The 22,804-nt window shown below is 40.1% G+C and overlaps 1 protein-coding gene across 1 annotated transcript in view; it reads right to left on the minus strand.

The window, feature by feature from the left end:
* The window catches only part of LOC139731479 (sodium- and chloride-dependent glycine transporter 1-like), a 51,122-nt gene extending 29,722 nt beyond the window's left edge, over positions 1-21,400 (minus strand). The window contains exons 1-5 of the mRNA XM_071642363.1: positions 21,007-21,400; positions 13,061-13,289; positions 9,171-9,302; positions 6,945-7,284; positions 902-1,034 (exon numbers count right to left, since the gene is read on the minus strand). Coding sequence (XP_071498464.1) covers positions 902-1,034; positions 6,945-7,284; positions 9,171-9,302; positions 13,061-13,289; positions 21,007-21,024 — 852 coding nt within the window. The 5' untranslated portion in view covers positions 21,025-21,400. The remainder of the gene's footprint in view (positions 1-901; positions 1,035-6,944; positions 7,285-9,170; positions 9,303-13,060; positions 13,290-21,006) is intronic.
* Positions 21,401-22,804: the final 1,404 nt, after the last annotated feature.

Here is a 22,804-nt window from a genome sequence, read left to right on the forward strand (position 1 = left end):
TATAATGCGCATGCTTGCAACTCCCAGTAGGGGGCCAACATGTATTTTGTACGGCGTTGCCAGATATTGTGAGGGTTCGATACCCGAGCACAACCCAATGAATAAAATATTGAAGTACGAATGCACAATGCTGCAACGCTTTCGTGACGTTGAGCAAGAATTGGAAGCATGGAGACTAATCGCTTGAGGGGATATTGACCTACTTACACAATTATACAAGATATCATCACATCTATGCACACTATCATTTTCATTAAATGTCGTTTTTGTACGCAAAACATTTCATGTTTTCTACCAGAAATGAACAGAAATCATGTTTTTTTCCCCCATCAAAATTGTCATTCGATAAAGCAAGCAAATTTATTGATGGATATGTATCAGGAAATGAAGATTTTGTTTCCCATGTCGGCTGAAAATAATATACTCATTCCAGATTGTTTGTTGCCGTCAGCCATCTCCTGCATTTCGTATCAGGCATTTTGTAGAATGAATTTCACTTGTACAATCTGAATCTTCTCATTTGAATAAAATTCTTTAAAAAAACATCTTCATTCTTATCGATTTCCTCTTTATCTAACAAATAAAATTTATAATTTATCAAATACATAATAAACGTATACATTATATCATATTCATGTAGAATTGTTATTGTTCTCTCAGTATCAACACTTTTGAGAAAGAGCGAATCGTTCGAAAATTTGTGTGCAGATATAAGATGTTGGAGAATAGCATGAACTTTGTTCCAGTTTTGTTTCTATCTTATATATATATCAAAATAACTTATTATTCATTCATTTATATAAATGAGATCTGTTCATTAACAAATTAATCCATTTATTGATTCATTCATCTATCTAAAATCTATCTATCTATCTATAATTAGCTGGTGATGAGGGCTCACCTTTCCGACGCTCCTCACTCCCTTGACGAGGGCCAGGAAGGTTAGGATCCACACCAGCATGAGGCACAGCACCAGCTGCCAGCGAATCTCGCCCGTTTCGTGGAGTCCGGCAGACCTCTGGAGCACCGAATTACTGTCGGAGGCACAAGCCAAGTATAGGGCAGGCAACGGGGAGAAAAACCAAGAGCGTCCCGCACATTAGCAATGAATTCGGACATCAACGCATGTTTATTTTGTTTTGTCTTTTGGTTTTTAACTACACGGTAGGTAGAGAGGTGTGTGGGTACGTCAAAAGATCGGGGAGGTTTGATTTGGGTTTTAGAAATGGGTTTACAGTGTGATGCTATAACACAAAGACGGACTAGGAAGCGTCAACATAAACTTGGCGGAATTGGACAGAACAGTCAAAAGGGAAAAACTGGATCTTGGAACATTGGACAACTGGGACCAGGAGAGGGGGTGTTAGTTTGATAATAGGAAAGAGAAAGAGAAATGTAGATGGAGGGCGAGAGAGAAGGGAAGGAGGGGGCAGAGCTGAAGGGACAGTGACGAAAGAAGCCACTGACGAGGTCAAGAGTGGAAGAAGACACGGGGAGGTGAAAAAGGTTAGGAGAGTTAACGATGAAACACATCAGTGAAATTAGACACAGTATGAAAAGCCAGAGCGCATAACAGCAAAGTCGAGTTAACGGAGACGGGATGTGTACGTACAGGCGTAGAATGAATGGATGATGTATACAAGCAAAAGGATAGACCTAGTATCTACGTGAAAACAGCAAAAAGGCACTCAAACTAATCTTCCCCTCTTCTAGATATCAAACTGATTCCTGGAAGCACGATCGAAATTTTGATCTCTGAATTGTTTTGCTGTTTGAGATCATTGTCCGGCATAAATTTCTCGTTTTCTTTTTGAGAAAACTCAACTTCTTTATATCGAAATGAATAAATAATAAACCACATGCTGATAAACATCCTAATCTACTCACGAGTATAGGTAAACTAAATCCCCATCACAAAAATCCATGCACTAAGAGGCACATAAGTGGTATTTCAATAGTGAGAACAATATAAAACCACGCCCAAACACCTACAACGTGAAACAGAAACGTATACATTAATTTAGAAACAGCGATAAATTTGTTATGCCATCGGACAACTTTGTTAATATGATCAATTTGGCGACGAAGCGGTACATGATTTGTCAGATTTGCAAACTAGTCAAGTATAGCTATACAATGTACTTCACAATTCACACCTATAATTACGTCTTGGTATTTCAAGTTAAGCACAAGAAAGATCAAATCAATAATTGTTTGACATAATCGAAACTGGTACGAACTATAGGGATAATATAGTTTTGTTAGAATCAGAGCATTGAAACTTGCAAGCAAAATGAACATGACTGAAATAAATCCGTGAAAAATTTGGAGAGTTAAACTGGGATCAAAACATCTCTTTCACAATCGATTTGTGTGTAATGGAACAACATTTGTCGCATTTCCATACGTCATTTCCCTCTGGTAAAGCATTACATTTCTGACATGTTTCGGTCTGTATCTTCTTAGAATTGTCAGGATCGAAAACAGTGTAAAGAGAATGAAGAGGAAAGGAGTAAATAAATAAATAAATACGGTACTGCATACTCCGAAAGAGTCAAAACAAGATGCGGGAATTGAAAGCAGACACTTTCACCATGTGTGTTAAGTAGTCACACCAACATGAGTATGCCAACGGTATCCCCTAACGAACCGCCGGCAAAGGCCAATGTTAATTTTTGTAAAGCACTATACATGAGACGGTGACACATCTTTCAAGTAAGAAAGGAGTAGTAATTTCCAAGATTTAGCGTGAAAATGTTTGTATCAGTTTGAGTGGACTGTAGTGCTTGATTTGTAGCAACCTGTTTTTGTTTTGTTTTTTCCTCCTTTGGATTATTTCCTCTCGAAGAAGAACAAGAAATGCCGATTTGGCGCCAGAAATTAATAATGCGCACCATACAGGACGCTAGATCCTCTCTTCACTCGTATCAAACCCATACACACCCAGCACACACCTCACGCATACCTACACGCACGCACACACACACACTCTGTTTGACATTGTTCTCTGCAGAAAAGAATTACATTGTCATTCATTGCCAAATTAACATATATACATATTCATCTTTTGTTGTGATAATCTCACCAATGAGACACAAGAGCTCGACAACCTTGGGCCGTCGCTGCAAGGAAAGGTGATTTGGGTTAACTGCGATCATGGAAAATAAGAAACAAGGGTTGTTACGATTAGTACGTAAATACCTATTTCATCGTGTGTATGTCTTTCTTTCTTTTTTCTCTCTCTCTTTTGTGGTTTGTTTTCCATGAGCTGGGTTCCTTCCCAATCCAAAAATTTTAAATAAAACATAAAATTCAACAGAAACAAAGTTTGAAACTTGAGTTGAGACACATGTCAATAATTCTAGCTAAACAATCAATTCCCTACTCAACCAAAACTTTTCCTACAAAGACTTTACGTATTTAATTTCGGGAAAAGGTACCGTACATCACTGCTATCAAATATAAAATAAGAAAAAAAAATCACGCATTCTAGGAAATTTGAAATTCAGCTTTTCATCTAAGACTCCCAAGTCAATTTGCTCAAAGAACTTGCTATACTACTACTAATAATATGGTGGAAAACTTGGGATATCATGGGCACACATTCTAGCGAGAGACATTTTATTGCAAATATCACTGCAATATCTGAAGTAAGAAAAATGTGGTCACCGCGGTACTTGAATTGTAGTAAAATCGATTATTCGTACCATGAATACCGACGAAGGAATTTAGACTCTTAATTAACAATATCATTTCCTTCAAAATTCATCAACAGTGCTTAAATTCTGTAATAAAACGCAATAACATACTGTCATATACTAAACTCTTGATACTATTGTATTCGCTACTATACTCGTGGACAAACGTGAATAAGAACCAGAAAAAAAAAAATAGGGTGGGATGAGAAATTGCTTGCCCGTTTTCGACAGAACAAGTACTAAAATAATGATTTTTATAAGCGTCATTGTGCAATTTTTGCTTGCTTATTTCTGGGTCGTGATTATATTACATGTACTATTGGCAATGGACGATTGAAATGCAGTTTGTGGGAGTAGATACAAACGTAGATAATGTACTAGTATGTCATGACTGTGGAATAGTGATGTTGTTGGTTTTGGGTTTTTGTATTTTTTTTTTTCTCTCGCCTCACTGTTGATGCTGGTTTTAGTGCATAGATGTCGTCTGCTGATGACAAAAGCTACTTCAGGGATTATAATTATAATATCGTGAACGCTCATAGCCGAGTAATGAAGTAGTATCGGGCGCTTTTTGAATGTGAATTATTGTGAGTGTGAAAGTCGTGCAAATTAATTCTCTGAGGAGTTTGATCCTTTTCAATTCTGACCAAAACATTTTAAAAATAAATAAAAATGTCATGTTCATCTTTGACTGCAACGATGGTGTTACGTTAATCAAGAACACATTTCGCGATCAATTCCCCATGAAATGACGATCAAATGATTACAAAAACCATAACAAAAGAAGTCAATGTAGCGTAAATACATCCCAATGGAAGTGTGTTATTAATGATAAGGAGGAAATCAGCAATTTTTCCCATCTCCATAATCCATAATTCCACCTTTTACTATCATTCGTCCACGCTAGAAAATTTATACTCCCATCTGGAAATAGGCAAAAATATTCAAGAGCATTCAATTATTTTTTTTTCATGTATAAAGTCATATCATAAAAATTATAGCAAAGGAGACTCCACAGAAAATCCTCTTTCAGACGCTACAAATACGGTATATTATACCATGATGATTCTATACCACAGACATAGAGTAGCATACATAATATATATATATTTTTTTTTCTTCTTTCTAATTGAATCACTAGTTGTGCATGGGAAATTATGTTTGTTTCCTATATGATCTGTGTGTGTGTTGATCTGTATTTTCTTATGTGCTGTTGTATAATTGAAAGTGGAAACATTGCATTGCCCACTGCAAAATGAAAATAGACTATTGTCAACTGAATCAGGGGAATAGAGCAAAGTTTTCATTTTTCTGCTTAATGTGTCTGTATAACTATGTTTGCCTTGGAGTGTATTCTGTGTGACGTCAATCACTCGTTGAAAAAAAAAAATCCCAATACAAGTCTGTATTAATTTCATATGAGCTCGGCTATATAGTACTTTTATATTGTATGTTCATAAAATGATCATGTATTGAAATGGAACAATCCACGCAATGCATTAATAATGGTAGTGGAAAGCATGTAGTAGTATACATGAAGATATGTACGCGTACATTTCCCCCGCGTCCCAGAAAAAAAAAAGAGGAATATATCAGCGTCTTTAACTATCGTATGGCGTAACGCAATATCCAAACATTTGTGGCATATCATCAAAATGAGTGACAATTTGAGATTTATAGAGGTTCGCAAGAAATCGAGCAAAATTGAGAACGAATACATTGGTGGTTCAGTAATACGTCGACCAGGCACTGCATACGTCACTTTCTACGCGGTGATATCAATTTTTAATAATTTTTCCATGCTTTTTTGAAGCTTCCATCGCTGTTTCCACGGCATGAAATCTTCTCCATGAGAGCAATTTGCAATCATATTTGGATTTATAAAACAGAGACGAATTGAATTTAAATATCTCATTCAGATATTGATGATCCATATCCCTTCAACTTTCCTGCTATGTAAGTTCCGATAAACAATAAATTCATGTTCATTAATTCGCTATTTTGCAGATCTCGAGTGTTTCTTAGCTAGGACCAACGTACCACCGTGGCTCGGTGGACGCTTTCAGAAATTTCTCTAAACTTCTCTGCCAAGCTCTCGGCCGTGGGCAGCAGCGACGTCACAGATTTTTGAAATGCGGAGAAACCACTTCGTTGCATCAGGCCACACACACAACATTTTCACATCATTATACATCGCCCAAGACCGCGAGGCTCACCACCATCATCGCAACATACAGGGTCACCAGCAGGCACCTCTTCCATCGGGACCATGTTCGCAGCCTTTACCCACCACACCCACCATTCACCCACGGAATTCTACGCCAAATCTGGAAGCGAGCTGCACGGAACTATTTATATCGCCAACACAAACCAATAGCGCGGATGGTTCAAGATTTTGGGGTTTTTTTTTTGGTTTCTTCATCCCAGTACCCCAAAAAAAAAAAAAACCCACACAAACAGATAAACAAAACATCGCTCATCGATGGAAAACCGTCTTTCGTTAACGGTGTATTTCAATCTACACGTCATTTCGACAACGAATACTGTATCCAAAACAGAAACCATCGATTTTGTGGCACTGCTCGCATGAAAAGATTCACATCACTTCCATAGTTGCACGTAGAAGTCGGCGGTTATTATTTTTTTTTTTCGTTAACATATTGTGCATGACCATGAATGACGAACGTTTCTCCCGCGACAAGCAAACTGCGGACACTAATTTCTTGACCTGAAATGCGACCAGAGCCTAAACGTTCTATACCATATGGAAAGGTCACAATTCATTATCGACCAAAAATGAGCGCGAAAATGAAAAAATGCTAATTCTTTCCACAGTGACGTATGCATCGGGTCACGTGACTTGGAAAATACGATATTTATGTACCCTGCTCTTGTTTTGGAGTCCCGATCGCCTTGCGACAGTGGACAACAAGGATTTGTCGCGAAAACAATGCACGGAGCACTTATTCAATGTCATAAAGCAAAAAAGATGGGTACACATTTCCTATAAAGAAGACGGTAAAGCCCAAGGGCATTTCCCCTATCACATTTTCTCCGAAAAAAAGCACAATTCCACGCGAGTTCAGTAGAACCTCTAGAAATCTCGGATATATTGGGGCGGTGCGTCTACGGGGGAGAGCTGTGTCCTACCCAGGCTAAGCCGGGAGGGACGGTAGCCAGCACCTCCCCCGCACACGCGGGCCCGCCCAAAGAATAGTCGGAACGAAATCAAGGAAACAAACGTACTCCCAGAACTCCTGCGCCGGCCTCGTGTTGTAATCTTCTTTCTCGACCAGCGCTGACTCGTTTAGCAACGACGAGTTACCAAACGCCGAGGTGGCGTTATAGACAGCGTTGGACGCAACCGTGGTCATTGACCAGGTTGTGGCGTCGGTTTCGTTGGCGGTACCGTTGCCCAACGCCGAGAGGGAATCGGTGCAGTTTGCGGTTGCCCAGGGGGCATGGCAATACTTCCAGGGGAGCTCTCTCGTAAACGAGATGAAGAAGTAGTAGAAGACGTAGGCGATGATCACGGGATAGTAGATATTTACTAAACTGTTGATCATGCACATGGCTAACCCAATACCTAAATGACACATCATACATAAAATGAGTTTTAATATCACATCAGGTAAATCTGTCGAAAAAAGAGAAGACATGATATGCGAGCATTCATTGAAGCATAGACAAGTCCACAAGAGACTTCACACTCCCAACTGACTCTAGGGGGCTCGCTTTTCTCCAGCTAAAAATGACCGCTAACCTCGTGCATAAAACGGTCAGAAAGTCATGGCAACAACTGGCCGGCTTTCTATTAGGCCCGTGGATACTTTGTGTAAACATGTTTACAAAAACGAATCCCGATCACTAGTTTGGTTTCTTTCATATCATATAATTTTTTTCCGCTTTTTTTTTTTCAGCAACGATTGTTTCTTCGGAGGACAAAGGGATTAGAAAAGCGAACCCCAGGAATCAGCGGAGCCGTCCACACCGACTATTAATACTTACGGCGATTCTACCACACTGTCCTTGAATGCGACGCGACCACTGCAATTGGGGCCGCGTGCTCAGAGGACAGGTTTATCCAAGAACTATACAGAAGACAACAGGAAAAGTACTGCAAGGTAACGCGCCGAGTTCTGTTAATTCGCTACACACCACGCTGGGAATTTATCCTGTATTTGTTCTTAGTGTTGTTGTTGTTGTTGTTGTTTTCTTTTAACTATAAAACTTGCTTTCGTGATTCAGTTCGCAGAGGGACAAAAACTACGAAAGAAATTGAATCAATATTTCAAACAAATTCTATTTTTTTTTTCTGTCCGTGTCTGGTGTTCTTTTGTGTTGTTAGCCACATAGACTAACAACGAAAGTCAGTCTGAAGACGATGCTAATGATTCATGAATGGTCTAAAACATGAACTGCTAACATGGGATGACATTATCAGGATCATAACAATCAGCAGATTTTATGACAAGAGCGAATATAATACATAGTTATTGGGAGAAAACACGAAATATGACGAATACATTTGATATTAACAAATTAAGTCAAGCACGCTACACTCAAAAATGAATATCTTCATTCATAAAGATGGTAATCTTTGGAAAAAGATCCACTCTGAATTCGAGGTGTATAGAAGGCAAGTGGCTAAAATGACATCATCACAGATCACACAACGAGTCCAATATCCTGAAGATCATGTAAAACAAGGAAAATCATCTTTCGCTTGAATTCAAGTACAATAAACAAAATAAGGGAAATATAAATCAATGCAAAATGCATGGGAAATAGATAAAACAAATACATTAATCACATAACAAATTTATGCTGTAAACGTGTTTTTCTGTCGCTATATCAAAACTCATGAAGGTCTCTGGATCAATAAAATTATCAAAGACGGAACCTATCATAGACTAGTACGTGTAGGGCTACTGATGAGATGGCATGTAAAGTTGACAAGAATGTACGTCATCACTGGCTAAGAATCTTTCTACTAAATAATCTGAAGAAGAATTTTTGAAGACACCGCTTTGTTAGTCTGCAGGTTATATAAACATCTGAAAAGTTGGCGATATCAACAATCAAGAAAATGCCACTGGAATGTGTCTTTCAAGTTAAGCATCATAAGTTTGGAGAGCAATTTCATTTTATATCGTCGAAAGCAATTGACGCTTACGAATACAGGCAAACATTTTAATATACTGAATTATTTCACAAAGAAGGAATCATGAATGTATAATTGAGAATTTTTTGGTTGTTTTTTGTCTGCGTGATATTTTCTCACCTAATCGCAAAATCACGCACAAAAAAGAATAAACGAATAGATAAATAAAACAGATCTGAAATGGTCAAACCACGCTCCCATCACTCATGACCTTAACATGGAGATTCGGAAAACGGAAACGGAAGATCGGAAGTGGGGATTGTCGACAGGGGGGGGGGGGGGGGGGGGGGGGGGGGGCGATTCCGTACCTTTGAAGGCGGGGGCCATGCACCAAACGTTAATGCAGCCACGGCTGGCGAACTGACCGAGGCCAAGTTCCATGAGGAAGAGAGGCAGGCCGCTCAGCGTCAACATCAGAAGGTATGGGATGAGAAAGGCACCTGTTTAAAATGAAAAGATGCAGGATGTAAATGTTTAAAAAGTTATCAAGCAGTTCGACCAATAGTTGGGCTAGTGCTACATATTCGCAAATTCATAGTGCTCATGAAGGAGTCGGAAATATGAAATGGTTTCAAAAGAATAAGGTGACACGAAGTAGAAACACGACAGAATCTCATAAGAATGATATATCATGGAGCTACATATTGTAGCTCCATGGATATATAAACGAATTCAGACGCTATGAACATCCTCTGTCAGTCACCTATATATACGGTGGTACTGAGGACATCTGGGTGATCATCTTTGTCACGTGATGCTGACGTAGAATTCCTCATTACAGACCAAATCATTGTCCCGTTTTGAATTCGAATGAAATGACTGAAAAACTTCCTTTGTGTCGAGAATATTATTATTCTTACATCTTTGATGTTGCGTAAACATCTATTATACATAAGGAAATTAAATAACTTAAAAAAAACCAAAAGCACGTGATATTACATGTCATTCAGCAAATAGCAATCATGAATGATATACGATATCAGTATAGAGGGCGCCTCAGTTACATGGCCACGCCAATTCTGCGTGCCAACTGCAATAGCTGATGCACTGGCAGTTTCAGCACCTCTTTTCAAATTCCGCTCAGATGCTCGCCTATTAGGGCCTATACCTCCTTTGTCCGTTGCTCTTCGCTATGCAATAGGCATGGGTCACTGATTTCATGGAATGCCAATGTCCCTTTGAAGTTTGAATAAACTTTACAAAGTAAGATGTATAAAGACGAATACAAGTCCCCCATGAAATAAAATTCAGCTTTTCATCGATCTATTAATAGAAATCTGAGGGTTGGTATGTGCATTGCTTTAAATACAGAAAACAAACAAAATTGTCAAAATGCAACATTGTCCATCAAATATTCATAAAAAAAAATTATTTGCCAAATAAACTCGAACCTCGCTGTAGATGAACCAAAGCTGCGCTCGTCAAGTTCCATTATTTGTATCAAATCCGAAAAATTAACACTATTAAGATTTGGGATTTGTTAAGGTTTCGAACAAGATTTGGGGGCGCTGATGTTCTACTTAAAGGTTTGGTATAGTTTAGGTTGACATGAGGCCGCAGATTTCAAAATCTTGAAGTGGTTTCTATGTATCTCGCAAAACATTAAGAGCTGAATCCTAATCTCACGCAATGCTCTATTGCAAAAAAAAAAATAATAATAAAAAAAGAAATATATATATATAATATATATAAATATATATATATATATATGTATACGATTTTTTTCATCATAAGTTAACAGGAAAAAAAGGCAAAATACCATTTTAAAACGTCCCTTCAACGAGAAAGTAAAAAATATGATCATATATACAAAAAGAATAGGCAAAATATCCCTCTTTTTTCAGTCCATGTCTTGTGGACGAAGGCGAAGATGGAGAAAAAGCTTATGAATAACAGGAAAGATGTGAAGAAAAGAATAGTGAAGGATGACCGCAGACTGAGGAAGAGGATTAAAGAGAGACACATGAATGGGGGAGAGATTGAATGAAAACATTCAATAGAGTAGAGACCTCGTTCGAGTGTCAAAGGGGGACATTTATAAGCCACCATGTTTGATGACCTTGCAGATTACGGGGATCATAATAATATTTACAAAATCATCAGACGGAGGGACGAAGGACGACAGGAGAGTGAGGAAGAGGATTAAAGAGAGCCACACATGAATGGGGGAGAGACTGAATTAAAACACTCAATAGAGAAGAGATCTTGCTCGAATGTCAAAGGGAAAAAAGAAGACATTTATAAGTCACTAGACAATAAAGAGTAATGTTTCATGACCTTGCAGATCCCGGGGATAAAAAAAATCATCGCAGACGGAGGGAAGCAGAGATCTCGCCAGAAACACATCCACAAATATACCTCACTTTTTCAGGAAAAAACGCAAGGTTGTGAATGCTCCTTGGGCGATATCAATCTTATCGATAGACTTGTCATGCGAGTCTTTGCTGAAGGAGAAAGGTGTGGGCGGTGTTATGTCATTTTGTATAACGATCATATACCTTCTCATTTGAATGGGAGCTCGAAGACACTCACTACAAATGGAAACGTGATGTCTGCTCTTACAAATGTCAATGGACAACAGGAGAACTTATTATGTTCATAACGTGTGCTCGACGTCTTTTAAATTCACAAGGCAATCGAGTTTTCCTTCTTTTTCTGGTCACCCAGCGACTTAATTTAAAATGCCGCAGACATGCTGTAGTCGTCGTTACCGAATCGCAGGAGGCTGCGCCAAATATAGAATCCTTGTGAATGTGAGAGAGGGCTTGAATAACAAGCTGGAAAACAGATTCGCCATGCACCGCGGCAATGACGTCCGAACGTCATTTGCGAATCAAGCTCAAGCTAATGCAAAACACGGAGGGCGACACATCACGAATATATACATTACAATGAGAGTTAAGAATATAAGGTTGAGACTATGCATATTCCTGATTGCATAGTCGAATACCATTATTATTATTCTCATCATTATTACTACCATTATTATTATTATTATTACTATTATTATAGTTATTATTATCATTACCATTATTATTATTATTATCATCATTATTATCATTATTATTAAAATTGACATCATTATTATTATCATTATTATTTGCTGTTTAGTGCTTGACTGCTGCAATAATTGTTCGAAGAGACAAAAAAAAAAGTGGATTATGTGGCAACTGTTGACTATAAAAAGCTCCAAGTGATGTAAAGGGACCCAGGATGTGTGCAATGGCTGCACTGCAGTCTAGAGAAGCGACATGAGAATTCTCAAATCTCCGATTGAAGATGAGAGGGGAACCACTCCATGATCGCGCACGGTGATCATACCCTCCGCCTGTACATATCAGCCTACTGTAACATCAGCGACTTCCGTGCGGACTGACAGATTAAAATGAAAAATCCATCAGTCTTATTGACTGGGGAGGAGCATGCACTATGAGGGAGGAGACGCCGTCGGAAGACGGAATTACACAGTTGGCCAATGTACTGGATGATGATTGGCAAACGGGATCGGGTGAGGAGGATCCGATATCATCTTGGCATGGCGCAACGTGCCGGGTTGATACCCATCGCTGGCTACAGTATATGCTATAGCACACCATGGTCACAATGGGCTGAGCACAAGATGGGTTGGTCTCGCGTAAATATTTGTATTTTCAAATAATGCAGAAGCCAAAAATCAACTCTATAAATTATGGTAATCTCGAGGGTCCCTACCAGAAGGAGACCATTTGGCAGGCACTGAGCAAAAAGAAAATATTTCAAATAATTAACAAGATCTCAGCAACCGCCAAGACCACGCCCCCCCCCCCAAAAAAAAAAATAATAATAATAAAAAAAAATAAATAAATAAGGCAAAACGCAAAATATCAAAATTATGCAGCATAAACACGGTAAGAACAGTTTGGTCATCACCGCGTGCTGCACTGTTCATCGTTACAGATGATAGAAAATTATTAATGCAGTGTGGTCTATACCACTCTACCAGCAACGCTGCAGGCTAAATTACTAGTACCGGTATGTTCAATGTTTTGTCAATACACGCGACTTGATAAATATCAAAAGATATAACTTTACATTTTCCAGCCATCACAAGATTCAGCATTCGAAAGTCAACAACATGAACAACAACAACACAATTCAACAAAGAAATAAAATACAACAAAGAAACTCGGAAACAATCAATATCCAGTATTGAACCCACCTCCTCCGTTGCGATAACAGAGGTAGGGGAACCTCCAGACGTTCCCGAGGCCCACGGCCCAGCCCAGGCAGGACAAGATGAAGTCCATCTTGTGGCCCCAATGCTCTCGCTTGACCTTCGGCTTCTCGCTGTCCTTGGGCGGCAGGCTGCCATCATCCCTCCGTGCGGAGATGGCGAGGTCGTACTTCTTTTCATCGTGACCGTTGACCATCGGTTTCTCACTGGTTGGCTGCACAAAGACAGGGAGAAAGGCAGAGAAAGAATCTAGAACGTGATGGCATAACTTTAACGAAGTATATTGGCTATTAGGTTTTGCGCGCTACTTCTCTGCACACCCGGAAACACTACCGGGCTTTGGATCTGCGACGCGAACGCTGTAACGATGCAGCATCTAGGGTTGAACAATGGAAACAGTATACCTGTTGCCTCGCGCATGTGCAGAACACAATTTTTAGCTCAATAGCGTCGTCTTTAGCGTTCGCGTCGCAAATCTAAAGCTCTATATTCGCTGCACATGTATCATGCGAATTCGGATCACCTTCACCATCAGCAGTTTTTCCAAGAGCGATGCAACTCTCCATGCTGAAGTAAACGCCAAACAAGACAATAGCTGTTTCTTAAATTTGTCATGATTGAAATGAAGAGTGCGGAATATAATTACGCCTAGGTAGCTGCGAGCAATATGTGAAAATGTAGACTTCTACTCAATAATCCTGTAACTCTTGTAATATAAGGTCTAAAATTAACGGAACCTACACTACCAGTTGTTTAGTGCTATTTTATGGAATTTTATTGTATTGACTGTAGGCACTAATACTTAGAAATACATCACGCGTATTTTCAAAAAGGTCATATTTGTGTGAGGGCGTATCCCCTTTCTCATAAGATGATGGAACCCTCCCCAGCCGAGATAAAGCATGGTGCGGAATAACACTTCTGAAAATCTACCTGGATTATTTCCAATTTTACGTACCAACGATCACTGCGTTTGTTTTGATTTCATACTAATCTCTAAAAATTCAATTTGGATACAAAATAAAACTACACTAAACTACTACCTGCTGGTTCAATGACCACTTCATATTGACTGCCCAATAGGCTTACTGAAAGAATTTCGTGGTTGTAAACGTCCGTCGTCTCCTACTAACCCTTACAGCCACTGACGTGAATTTCCCATGTAAAAATAATACTACTTACGATTGCCGTATCATAAAGGGCCGGACTTTTGGCTATACTTCCAATTTTGTTACACGCTTATGAGCATGAACTAATAGTCCATGAAAAGAGTATCGACTCAATTTGTATAGGGGCCTACTACTACAAAATAAACTTTAGTTCCTCTCAAACAGACGTAAACGTACAAACAGACCGAAAAACAGACCGAAAGACAGACAGACAAACTGACAGACAGACAGACAAACAGACAGACAGACACACACCCATAAGTTCACACACACATTGGCAGGGCTCCTCTCTTCGACCCCCCACCCCCACCCTCCACCATCCTCTTTTTTTTCTCTTTTATTCCCCACCCCCCGCTCGCGCTCTTTCCTCAACCATCGCAGTTTGCCGACAGTCTGCATAGGCGAGAATGACCTTGCGCATTCTCTGACCATGACGTCAGCAACACGTCACGAACCCCTCCTTCCATAATTGACCTAAGTGGAGAGGAGAGCGGGATAACAACGCATTCCTCCTCGTTCTTGATGATTTCACAAAAAAAAGCCACATAACCTTGCTCTACAGCCAACAACACATGCCGCGCCAGCGTATTGAAAATGAACTTGGTTAGGGAATGTAATGTATACCATGGAGCTTTTCCATGCCTTAAATACGAAGCGCTGTATGACGCACATTTTATTTTAATTCTTTTATACAGTGCATTGTACGTGTTTTGTAAAAGCTGTTATTTTCGCGAGGTTTATTAATTTCGCCAATTACGGCTGGGCCGCAGATTTGACAACACACGAAAACATCGCGAACAGACAGGCATTGTTAATGCTCTTTCAACAGCCTTTTCTCAAAATTGCGAAAACAACATCTCGCGAAAATGTTTTGTGACCTCACTCACGAAAATAACACTCAGCTCCCATGGCGCAGTATAGGCCGTATCACATTTGGTCTAAATACCCTATAGTGTTCCCGACACATCGGGTACTTCAGGACTTCTCTCTCATTCTTTCTCCGAAACCAAGAAACCAAATAAACAATTGTCAACAGCGAAAACGTGTTGTTTTCTGCGATTGTCAAAAAACAAACAGACAAACATAAAAAGCTAAAGGGCACCTAATCTGAAAGAAAAAATGCGTCATACAGTCATCTTTTCTTGGACATGATTACGGGAAGATAAAATTAAAAATTCGTTTTAAGAGTTCGGTCGTTGGTGCAGAGAATGAGATACTTGAATTGGAACGGGTATCAAAAGCCCGAAATGGAGGGGCGCTAATCCCTTCGTTTTGCAGAACCGTGGAGAACACGGAACAAAGGAGAGTTTAGCTCTTGTGGAATGTGAACGAAGCCTATAACTTGTTGTTGTTTTTTCTTTGTAAACCAGCTTGTTACACGGGTAGATTTCCATCGTACGCTGTGGTGCTGTCAAGCAATACGGTAACTCCTCGACACTGTCACTGCTCAATTCATCTGCCCCAATAGACCAAAGCATAATGATTGGAAAATAACGGACACTTTCCCACTTAAGCTTATCTCTAACAGTTTAATAGGAAATCACACGGCCCTCAAGCTTATCACTCACAGCTAGGAAATCACGTGAAGAGAGGTCATTGATTTAGGAACACACGCTTTAAAAAAAAACAGAGAAGATAAAATGTGACAGGGCCTACGCAAATACTATAGATCCAACATATTTGGACTAAAAGAGAAGGTAAACATGAATGTAATGTTTAATATACCCAAATACTGTCCTACATAATTTTGACTAAGTTGGGATTTGGGTCTCTTCCGATTTTAATCTACAGATAGCACACGATCAAGTGAATATTTACTTTTGTTACCGACGTGTCCAACGCTAGCAATGACTCATGAAATACTTGGAATACGAGAATGTATTTTTTTTTTCCTCATTCCGATTCTGCTACTTATCTTGGGACCCCATGACCACGGGCTGCGGCGAGAGCCCTCTGGGACAGCTCCTTATACAAAACGAAACGCGAAACAAAAAAGCGTACGCACTGCAGTGTTGCCAGATGGTGATTTCGGGAACCAAAAAGGGTGAAATTTGGTGATTTTTGAAGTTGTTTGGTGACAAAATTTTAGCCTGGTAACCAAATCAAAATTTGGTGATTTTTGGTAACTTTTTGGTGATTTTTAGACCCATGAAAAATAATCACACTAATTGAAAACGAAAATGCATTTTGCCCAAAGTTTTCCCCTTATTTCCTGCAGAAACATAACATGTGCCCCCTTTTTTTTTTTGGTCACAGCGACACACACAAACACTCATAGTCATATATCCATACACATCGTACACATTTTGCACTTAGTGTGTGTGACTACGGTGCGCCGAAAATTGCACCGAGACTGGCGCAGTGTTTGATAAAGGTTTATTGATATAATTTTGTCTTGAAATTGAAGCTTTACCTACGCTTTTCCAAATTTGGTGATTTTTGATGGCTTTTGGTGATTTTTTACAAGCCTTTTGGTGATTTTGCTCTGTTGGGACCTGGCAACGCTGACGCACTGTACGATCTTTATTGTGGGCTCTCGGCCAAGCGCGCGCGCGGGAACTGCCACCACAATGTGCGCAACGGGAATTTTCTTTGTGTGTTTTCTTCGCGACCTAAATGGACGCAGGCCAGGCGACGGTTTAATGAATGAACGTCGAACAATAAACCAGTCCCCTCTATTCAAAGTTTGGGGTAGACAAAGCCACTAACTTACATTCTCACATTATTTCCTGATGCATCACTAAACATATTTGCTAGCCGGATTGCAGCTATATTGACTATGACACGCCATACAAAATAATATGCCACACATTCATGCTGGTATACTATGTAGGCCTACTAATATAGGCTTCCAATTCTGAAAACGATCAAGTTTCGCTCGTCTTAATTAACGCCTTACACAAAAATGTTCATTTGGGAATAAAGTTTTGTTTTTCTTATGACAATTTTCAAGCAATGTAGGCAGCAGAATGTAGGAGAGTCGAGTGGTTTCAAATACTAGTACATGTATACGTACTAAACATGGGTGCAGAGAAGAATGCACTGACTGTACAAGCACTGGTAGAACGTGCAATTTAGGAGAGGGGTGGACAAAGTTTAAGCAGTGTGCATGCTGTTCTGAGCAGGAAAATGGTAACTGGCGCATGCAACAAAACGCAGAAATGGGATACGAATGTAACTAACGAACCCTAATTAAGGCTTTGTGCAAACGACAGATGCCTGATTATGATTGACAAAACTACTGTATGCAGCTGTAGCTAATGCTATTAATCGCAGATATCGCACAAAGAAGGTGGCGAATTCCGAAATGAGACTCCACATTCCATCGACTTAGGAGCAGGAAAACGCTTTGTGCCAGGTATGTATATGAAATACCGGTGCTACTTCCTAACTTTATTTTTTGTTCTGTTTCAATACTCACTCGATCGTGCCGGAGTTGGCTGAGGGAAAGAGGCACAGTGCATTTGCACTAGTAACCAATGCAATACATGTATCATAAAATCATAATTAAACGCGCACTTTCGATGTCATTGAATTTGAAACTAGGCCTACGTGGACCAAACATAAAATTTGGGCAGAAGACAAGTCTGCATACAAAATTCGGATGTTTTAAATACTTTCCCCCGAAAACAATTTTATCAAGAAAAAGATTGGTAAATAGGAATAACTGCTGTAATGTTTGTTAGTGTTGTTGATATCGGCGCATGATTTCATGGGAAAGACTTCCATATGTACCCCCACTATTATACACCTAGATCTACATTGTATGAGCTTCCTCTGAAGTCCGCATTTCCCTAGGACACCGAGATCAATGTTACCCTAACTCTAACCCTAACCCTAATCCCAATCCCAAAGCCACCTAAACTTATTCATGTTAGCGATTATTACTTATACATGATGCATAGCGGGGGGTACATATGGAAGTCTTGCCATTTCATGGGTGTCATCTATCAATAGGGCCTATCATGTTCAAAGATAACTGTGATTTGTAACTTTCGATGTGTCCCTGCAATCATCTTTGTGGATAATAGACCTGGCTGTGTATTTTGACCATTTCGTTGAATAAAGAAATGATTCGAACCTTCAATCAAAATTTACTGGACCTTAATACGAGTGGAAAGTACAGTAGATTCAGCTTTTGTCACACCGTTTCGGTATTTCAGCTCTCCTCACTGAAAGCTGCCTGGTTCAACTTCAAGGGGTTTTCCCGCCTTCTTTCTTGACAAGGAACTCGGTGTACAAAATGTGTTGTGCAAAAGTAAAGCCCTGTCAATCCTCAATGTCATCTTCTCAAACCAGAGGCAGGGAATCTGCGATTGATTGCTCTGAACTGTACAGTTCCTGTAGGTTTATATATCCCTTTACGATTTATCATAAGACTGGGCATATACATTTTTAACTACACCATTCCGTAGAGGTCTCTTTCCACCTTCCTATTTACAATCATCCCTCCCTACCCATCACGTGAAAACAATAACATGGGTGTCTGGTATTTCGCGATGCCGGGGTCAATGTTGTTCACTGATGATAAGACGAGTTAAAAACCTCGGTGGTGGTGACATCCGATCATATGGAAATTCTCAAAGGAGTTTCGGGAATAGGTTTGCAACTGTAGTTTGATGTGAGCATTGGGGTTAGGGTTTGGGTACTAAAAAGTAGTGTATGTTTGTCTTTAATAGCGTGCACATGCTCATAGGACTAGTAGTAGGAGCAATTTATTGTCCCAGGAGCAAATGTCATACTAGAACCAGCCTCGGTTTCGGTTGAAAGTACAGTAGCTCCATGGTATGTCAGACACGGGAGGGTCTACTACACTACTACACTTGTTCCGTGAATGCAACCATTCTATAGATATTTTTTTTTACGAACAATCCACTTCCATTTTTCTACCAAGAGGTCCGCGCCCGGAGCTGCAGGGCACCGACCGGGGGGGGGGGGGGGGGGGGGGGGGTAAAGAAAGCACAAGCGTCGTGTCTTTGTCATACTTTTTCTTGGTCATTTACTATACCTACTAAACACAGTCCTTAAGTGAATGTGTTTTAAAAATCAGTGCATCTATCCACAGAGTATTCGCATCAAATAAATTTGAAGATGAAAGGCAGTGCTCAGCGCCCGACATCTACACCGCACCGGTAGGTAGATATAATTTACTTTCACTTTTTAGATCGCCATCAAAATACGCACTCTCTGTATGTTTAAATAAGCTTGGTAGCTGCTCTGTAAACGAAGATTGGTATGATTCTACAAAAATACTAGTACAGAGTACAAAAGTTGTACCGTATACAACAACAAAAGCAACCACAGACCGTGTCAACAGTTTCTTTCACATTACACTGACGCTGGCGTCTGGCGGATTTATTAAGTATTTTGCTTCCTTGCCATCCACTGTTCTCATCATCTCTGCGTACAATGTAGCACAGTTATCAACGCAAAAAAAAAAAGGAATCCAGCGAATACTTTATCCTTTGTGAAGAAGTAACCTCGGCCTCGGTGCGATGAATAGCATTCCGCATGCTGCCACTTCTTGAATTGAATGAAACTAGACTCGGGCGAATGACATGGCCTCGCTTCGAAGAGCGCCTCGATTCACAACACCCGCATCGTACCGGTACATACCGCACACGGAGCGTCGTGGAAATTTCCATCACGGATTCGTAACAACACCGGCGCTCGCACCGCCTTTTCGTCATTTCAACCAAATATTAAAAACTCTACGCAGTACGCTGTTTATAAGCCTGTTTCTATCTGCTAACATTTTAAACGGTGTCGACGTCGAGCGGCAACACCCAAACTTTTACCAGCAGTATGGAGGGGGTGCCCATGTTAGACCCATCATCGGACATCACATGTGTACCTCTATCTTGTCAATGTTCATGGGAAACGAAAATATTGCAAACCCCCATGAGTACGATAGCGAATAGGGAAAGAGTTCCTTAAGTCAGTATGTCCCCCACTCTTTTTTTAAAACTAAATAATAAACTAAATAAAGGTTATGCCATTTATAGGAAGACTTCCTTTTGAGGCTCTATACTATACTATAGTAATTTATTTGTTTTGTGCAAATTAGTGGGGGGGGGGGGGGGACTCGGACACATAGACAACAATGTCAATGACTCTGCTTCTATATTTTTTGTTTTTAATGTAAATTTAGGCCAAACCCGCCCATTTTTTTGCTTTTGATATTCCCAACGAAATGCAAGTGTACAACAATAACGCTACAATTTATTGTCACTACTAGCCACATCACCACACACAAGCCGCTGCCTTGAATTGACCAGTGTCACAAATCAGAAAAAAGGATTTACTTTCCATGTCCATCACAAATTGCAATCATGTGATCATCATCACTTGTGCACGGCATTTAGATTCTGATATTCTACGTTATCCATTTTATAATTTTTTTATTCCCCGCCCCTCAAACTGCAGTAATTTATACATCAACAAACACTAACAATTCCTAACAAACTTACAAAACGGAAGTAAAATACATAGATCTGACCTAACCATTGCTAACTGTGCTGTGTAGTCTGATCTCTGAATCGTTGGTAGAAATCTAGAATCTGATCAGGTAACTGACTACTCAGTAACGCTAGTTCAATGTTCAGATGTTCGTGCGCGTGCGAATGCTTGAAAAGTGAAAAAAAAAAAACAATTGAACCAAATACATTAAACATCGGGATATCATTTAGATGCTAACAATTCACTTACAACGAGACACAGAGAAAATCCGTTAAAATCGCGTGTCGAGAAAATTACACTTACCACGTGGTCGTAACTCATCTTGGCGACTTGTCTCTCTCAAATAGTGAAACGCATGCAATATTCAATACACTGAATGAATGAATCACTCAGCTCGCGTGGCGGCGTTTTGGGGGCTCAAGCAGAATTCTGCCACACACCCAATGATCGGCGGCGTAAGAATTGAGTTGCGAGACAGGCTCTCGAAACGATTTACGAAAGAATCCACTGTTAAATTCACAAGCAAGGCAAGGTAACAGTAATACATCGACACTAGAATTCGATAGAATGTAAACGTTGTGGTATAGTGGTCTAGCTGATGTACAAGCAGCTTTCTAAGCTGTGGCCTGACTGAAAATGAGATGCTGATGTGCCGACATTCGACAAGAAGTGTGTGTGATTGTGTCGTGTGTGGTGCTGGTGGATATGTATGTGTCCTTATGGCTGGGTATGGGAGGACTCGACGTAATCCACGGGCGACGCGACGGAGCGGAGAGAGTACCTCTACAGTGTAATAAACGCATCACTGGCTGAGTACTGAAGTGTGGGTCTGCGTGGTTGGTGGATAAGGGAGCATGAGTGTGTGTGTGTGTGTGTGTGTGTGTGTGTGTGTGTGTAAGTGTCTTTCAGGTGCGCGCGCACACAATGACGCTGCATGCGCATGTACAATTTCTATTCGTGTGTGTGTGTGTGTGTGTGTGTGTGTAAATTCTACCCATGACATGGTGGCGAGCAACTTGGATTGGTGGATCATGGATCAGGATTGGAAGGCCACCTACGCTCGCGATCGCTCGCTCGCAGCTGCTCCCGCGCGCGCAGCAAACGAGAATAATGACTACGAGCATAGAGCTACGAGTAGCTCCATGCTACGAGTTTCAACGTGCTTGGGCTCACACGGCCACGGGTAAATAATTCCCCATAGAGGCGTGTGTTAAAAATCAAAATTCAGACATTTTGTAAAATAGCTGGGAGAAATGAGGTGTTTCATCTTCACTATCCTGGATAAGTGAGATATACCCTTTCATCCATAAAATTTCCAAGGCGGGTTCTTCAGCTCATGCAAACTCTGTCCAAGGGTCTGCAAAGCCAGACTACAAGTTGTTTTTCCACTAAAAACAATCAACTACTGGAGTACTGAACATTTTCTGTACATGCACCCAATGAAATACTACTAGTCCCTTCAAATTCCATGAGAAAACTTTCATCTTAACATCAATGCAGTTTGTAGAGGAATTCGCACTCAATAACTGCAGCTATTCAGTTTTTTGCCGAACTGCATTATTGATTTTTAATTATTTTTTGTCTTCATTTATTTGGGTATCTTTGGAACGATTTTGTGAAAGTGTCATTGAAATGGAAACGGAAATTCCATTTTTTTTTTCAGGTGTGAGCCCTGTGAATTCAAATACGAGTTTTTGGTGGCTGACATCGGGATACAGGTTTCCAACTTTTTCCTGTGAGGTTATAATGAGAAAGCTCTTATGAAATGTTACACGAACTATGCTAGATGAAAATTGGTTTTGAAATAGTTAAGATACTCTACATTCAAAAACAAAGAATCCTAATAAAAGGTGGAATTCACCTTTTTTTAGGAGCACTTTGTTTTTACTTTTTTTTTTGATATCTCAGCCATTTCAAAACCGATTTTCATCCAATAAACTTTCCGTTCCTCTTTTGTTATATGTATAGGCCCTACTTAAATTTTTATGATAAGTAGTTCTACTTACCTCACCAGGCCCGTAACCAGGGGGGGGGGGGGGGGTGTGGTTCAGGGGTTTGAACGAACCCCCGGGGGCCAACCCGCTATAGCGAGCAGGGTCCG

The sequence above is a fragment of the Diadema antillarum genome, unplaced genomic scaffold (assembly GCF_040938485.1).
Source record: "Diadema antillarum isolate AM-2024a unplaced genomic scaffold, OU_Dant_1.0 seq00000375_RagTag, whole genome shotgun sequence".
Classification (NCBI taxonomy): Eukaryota; Metazoa; Echinodermata; class Echinoidea; order Diadematoida; family Diadematidae; genus Diadema; species Diadema antillarum.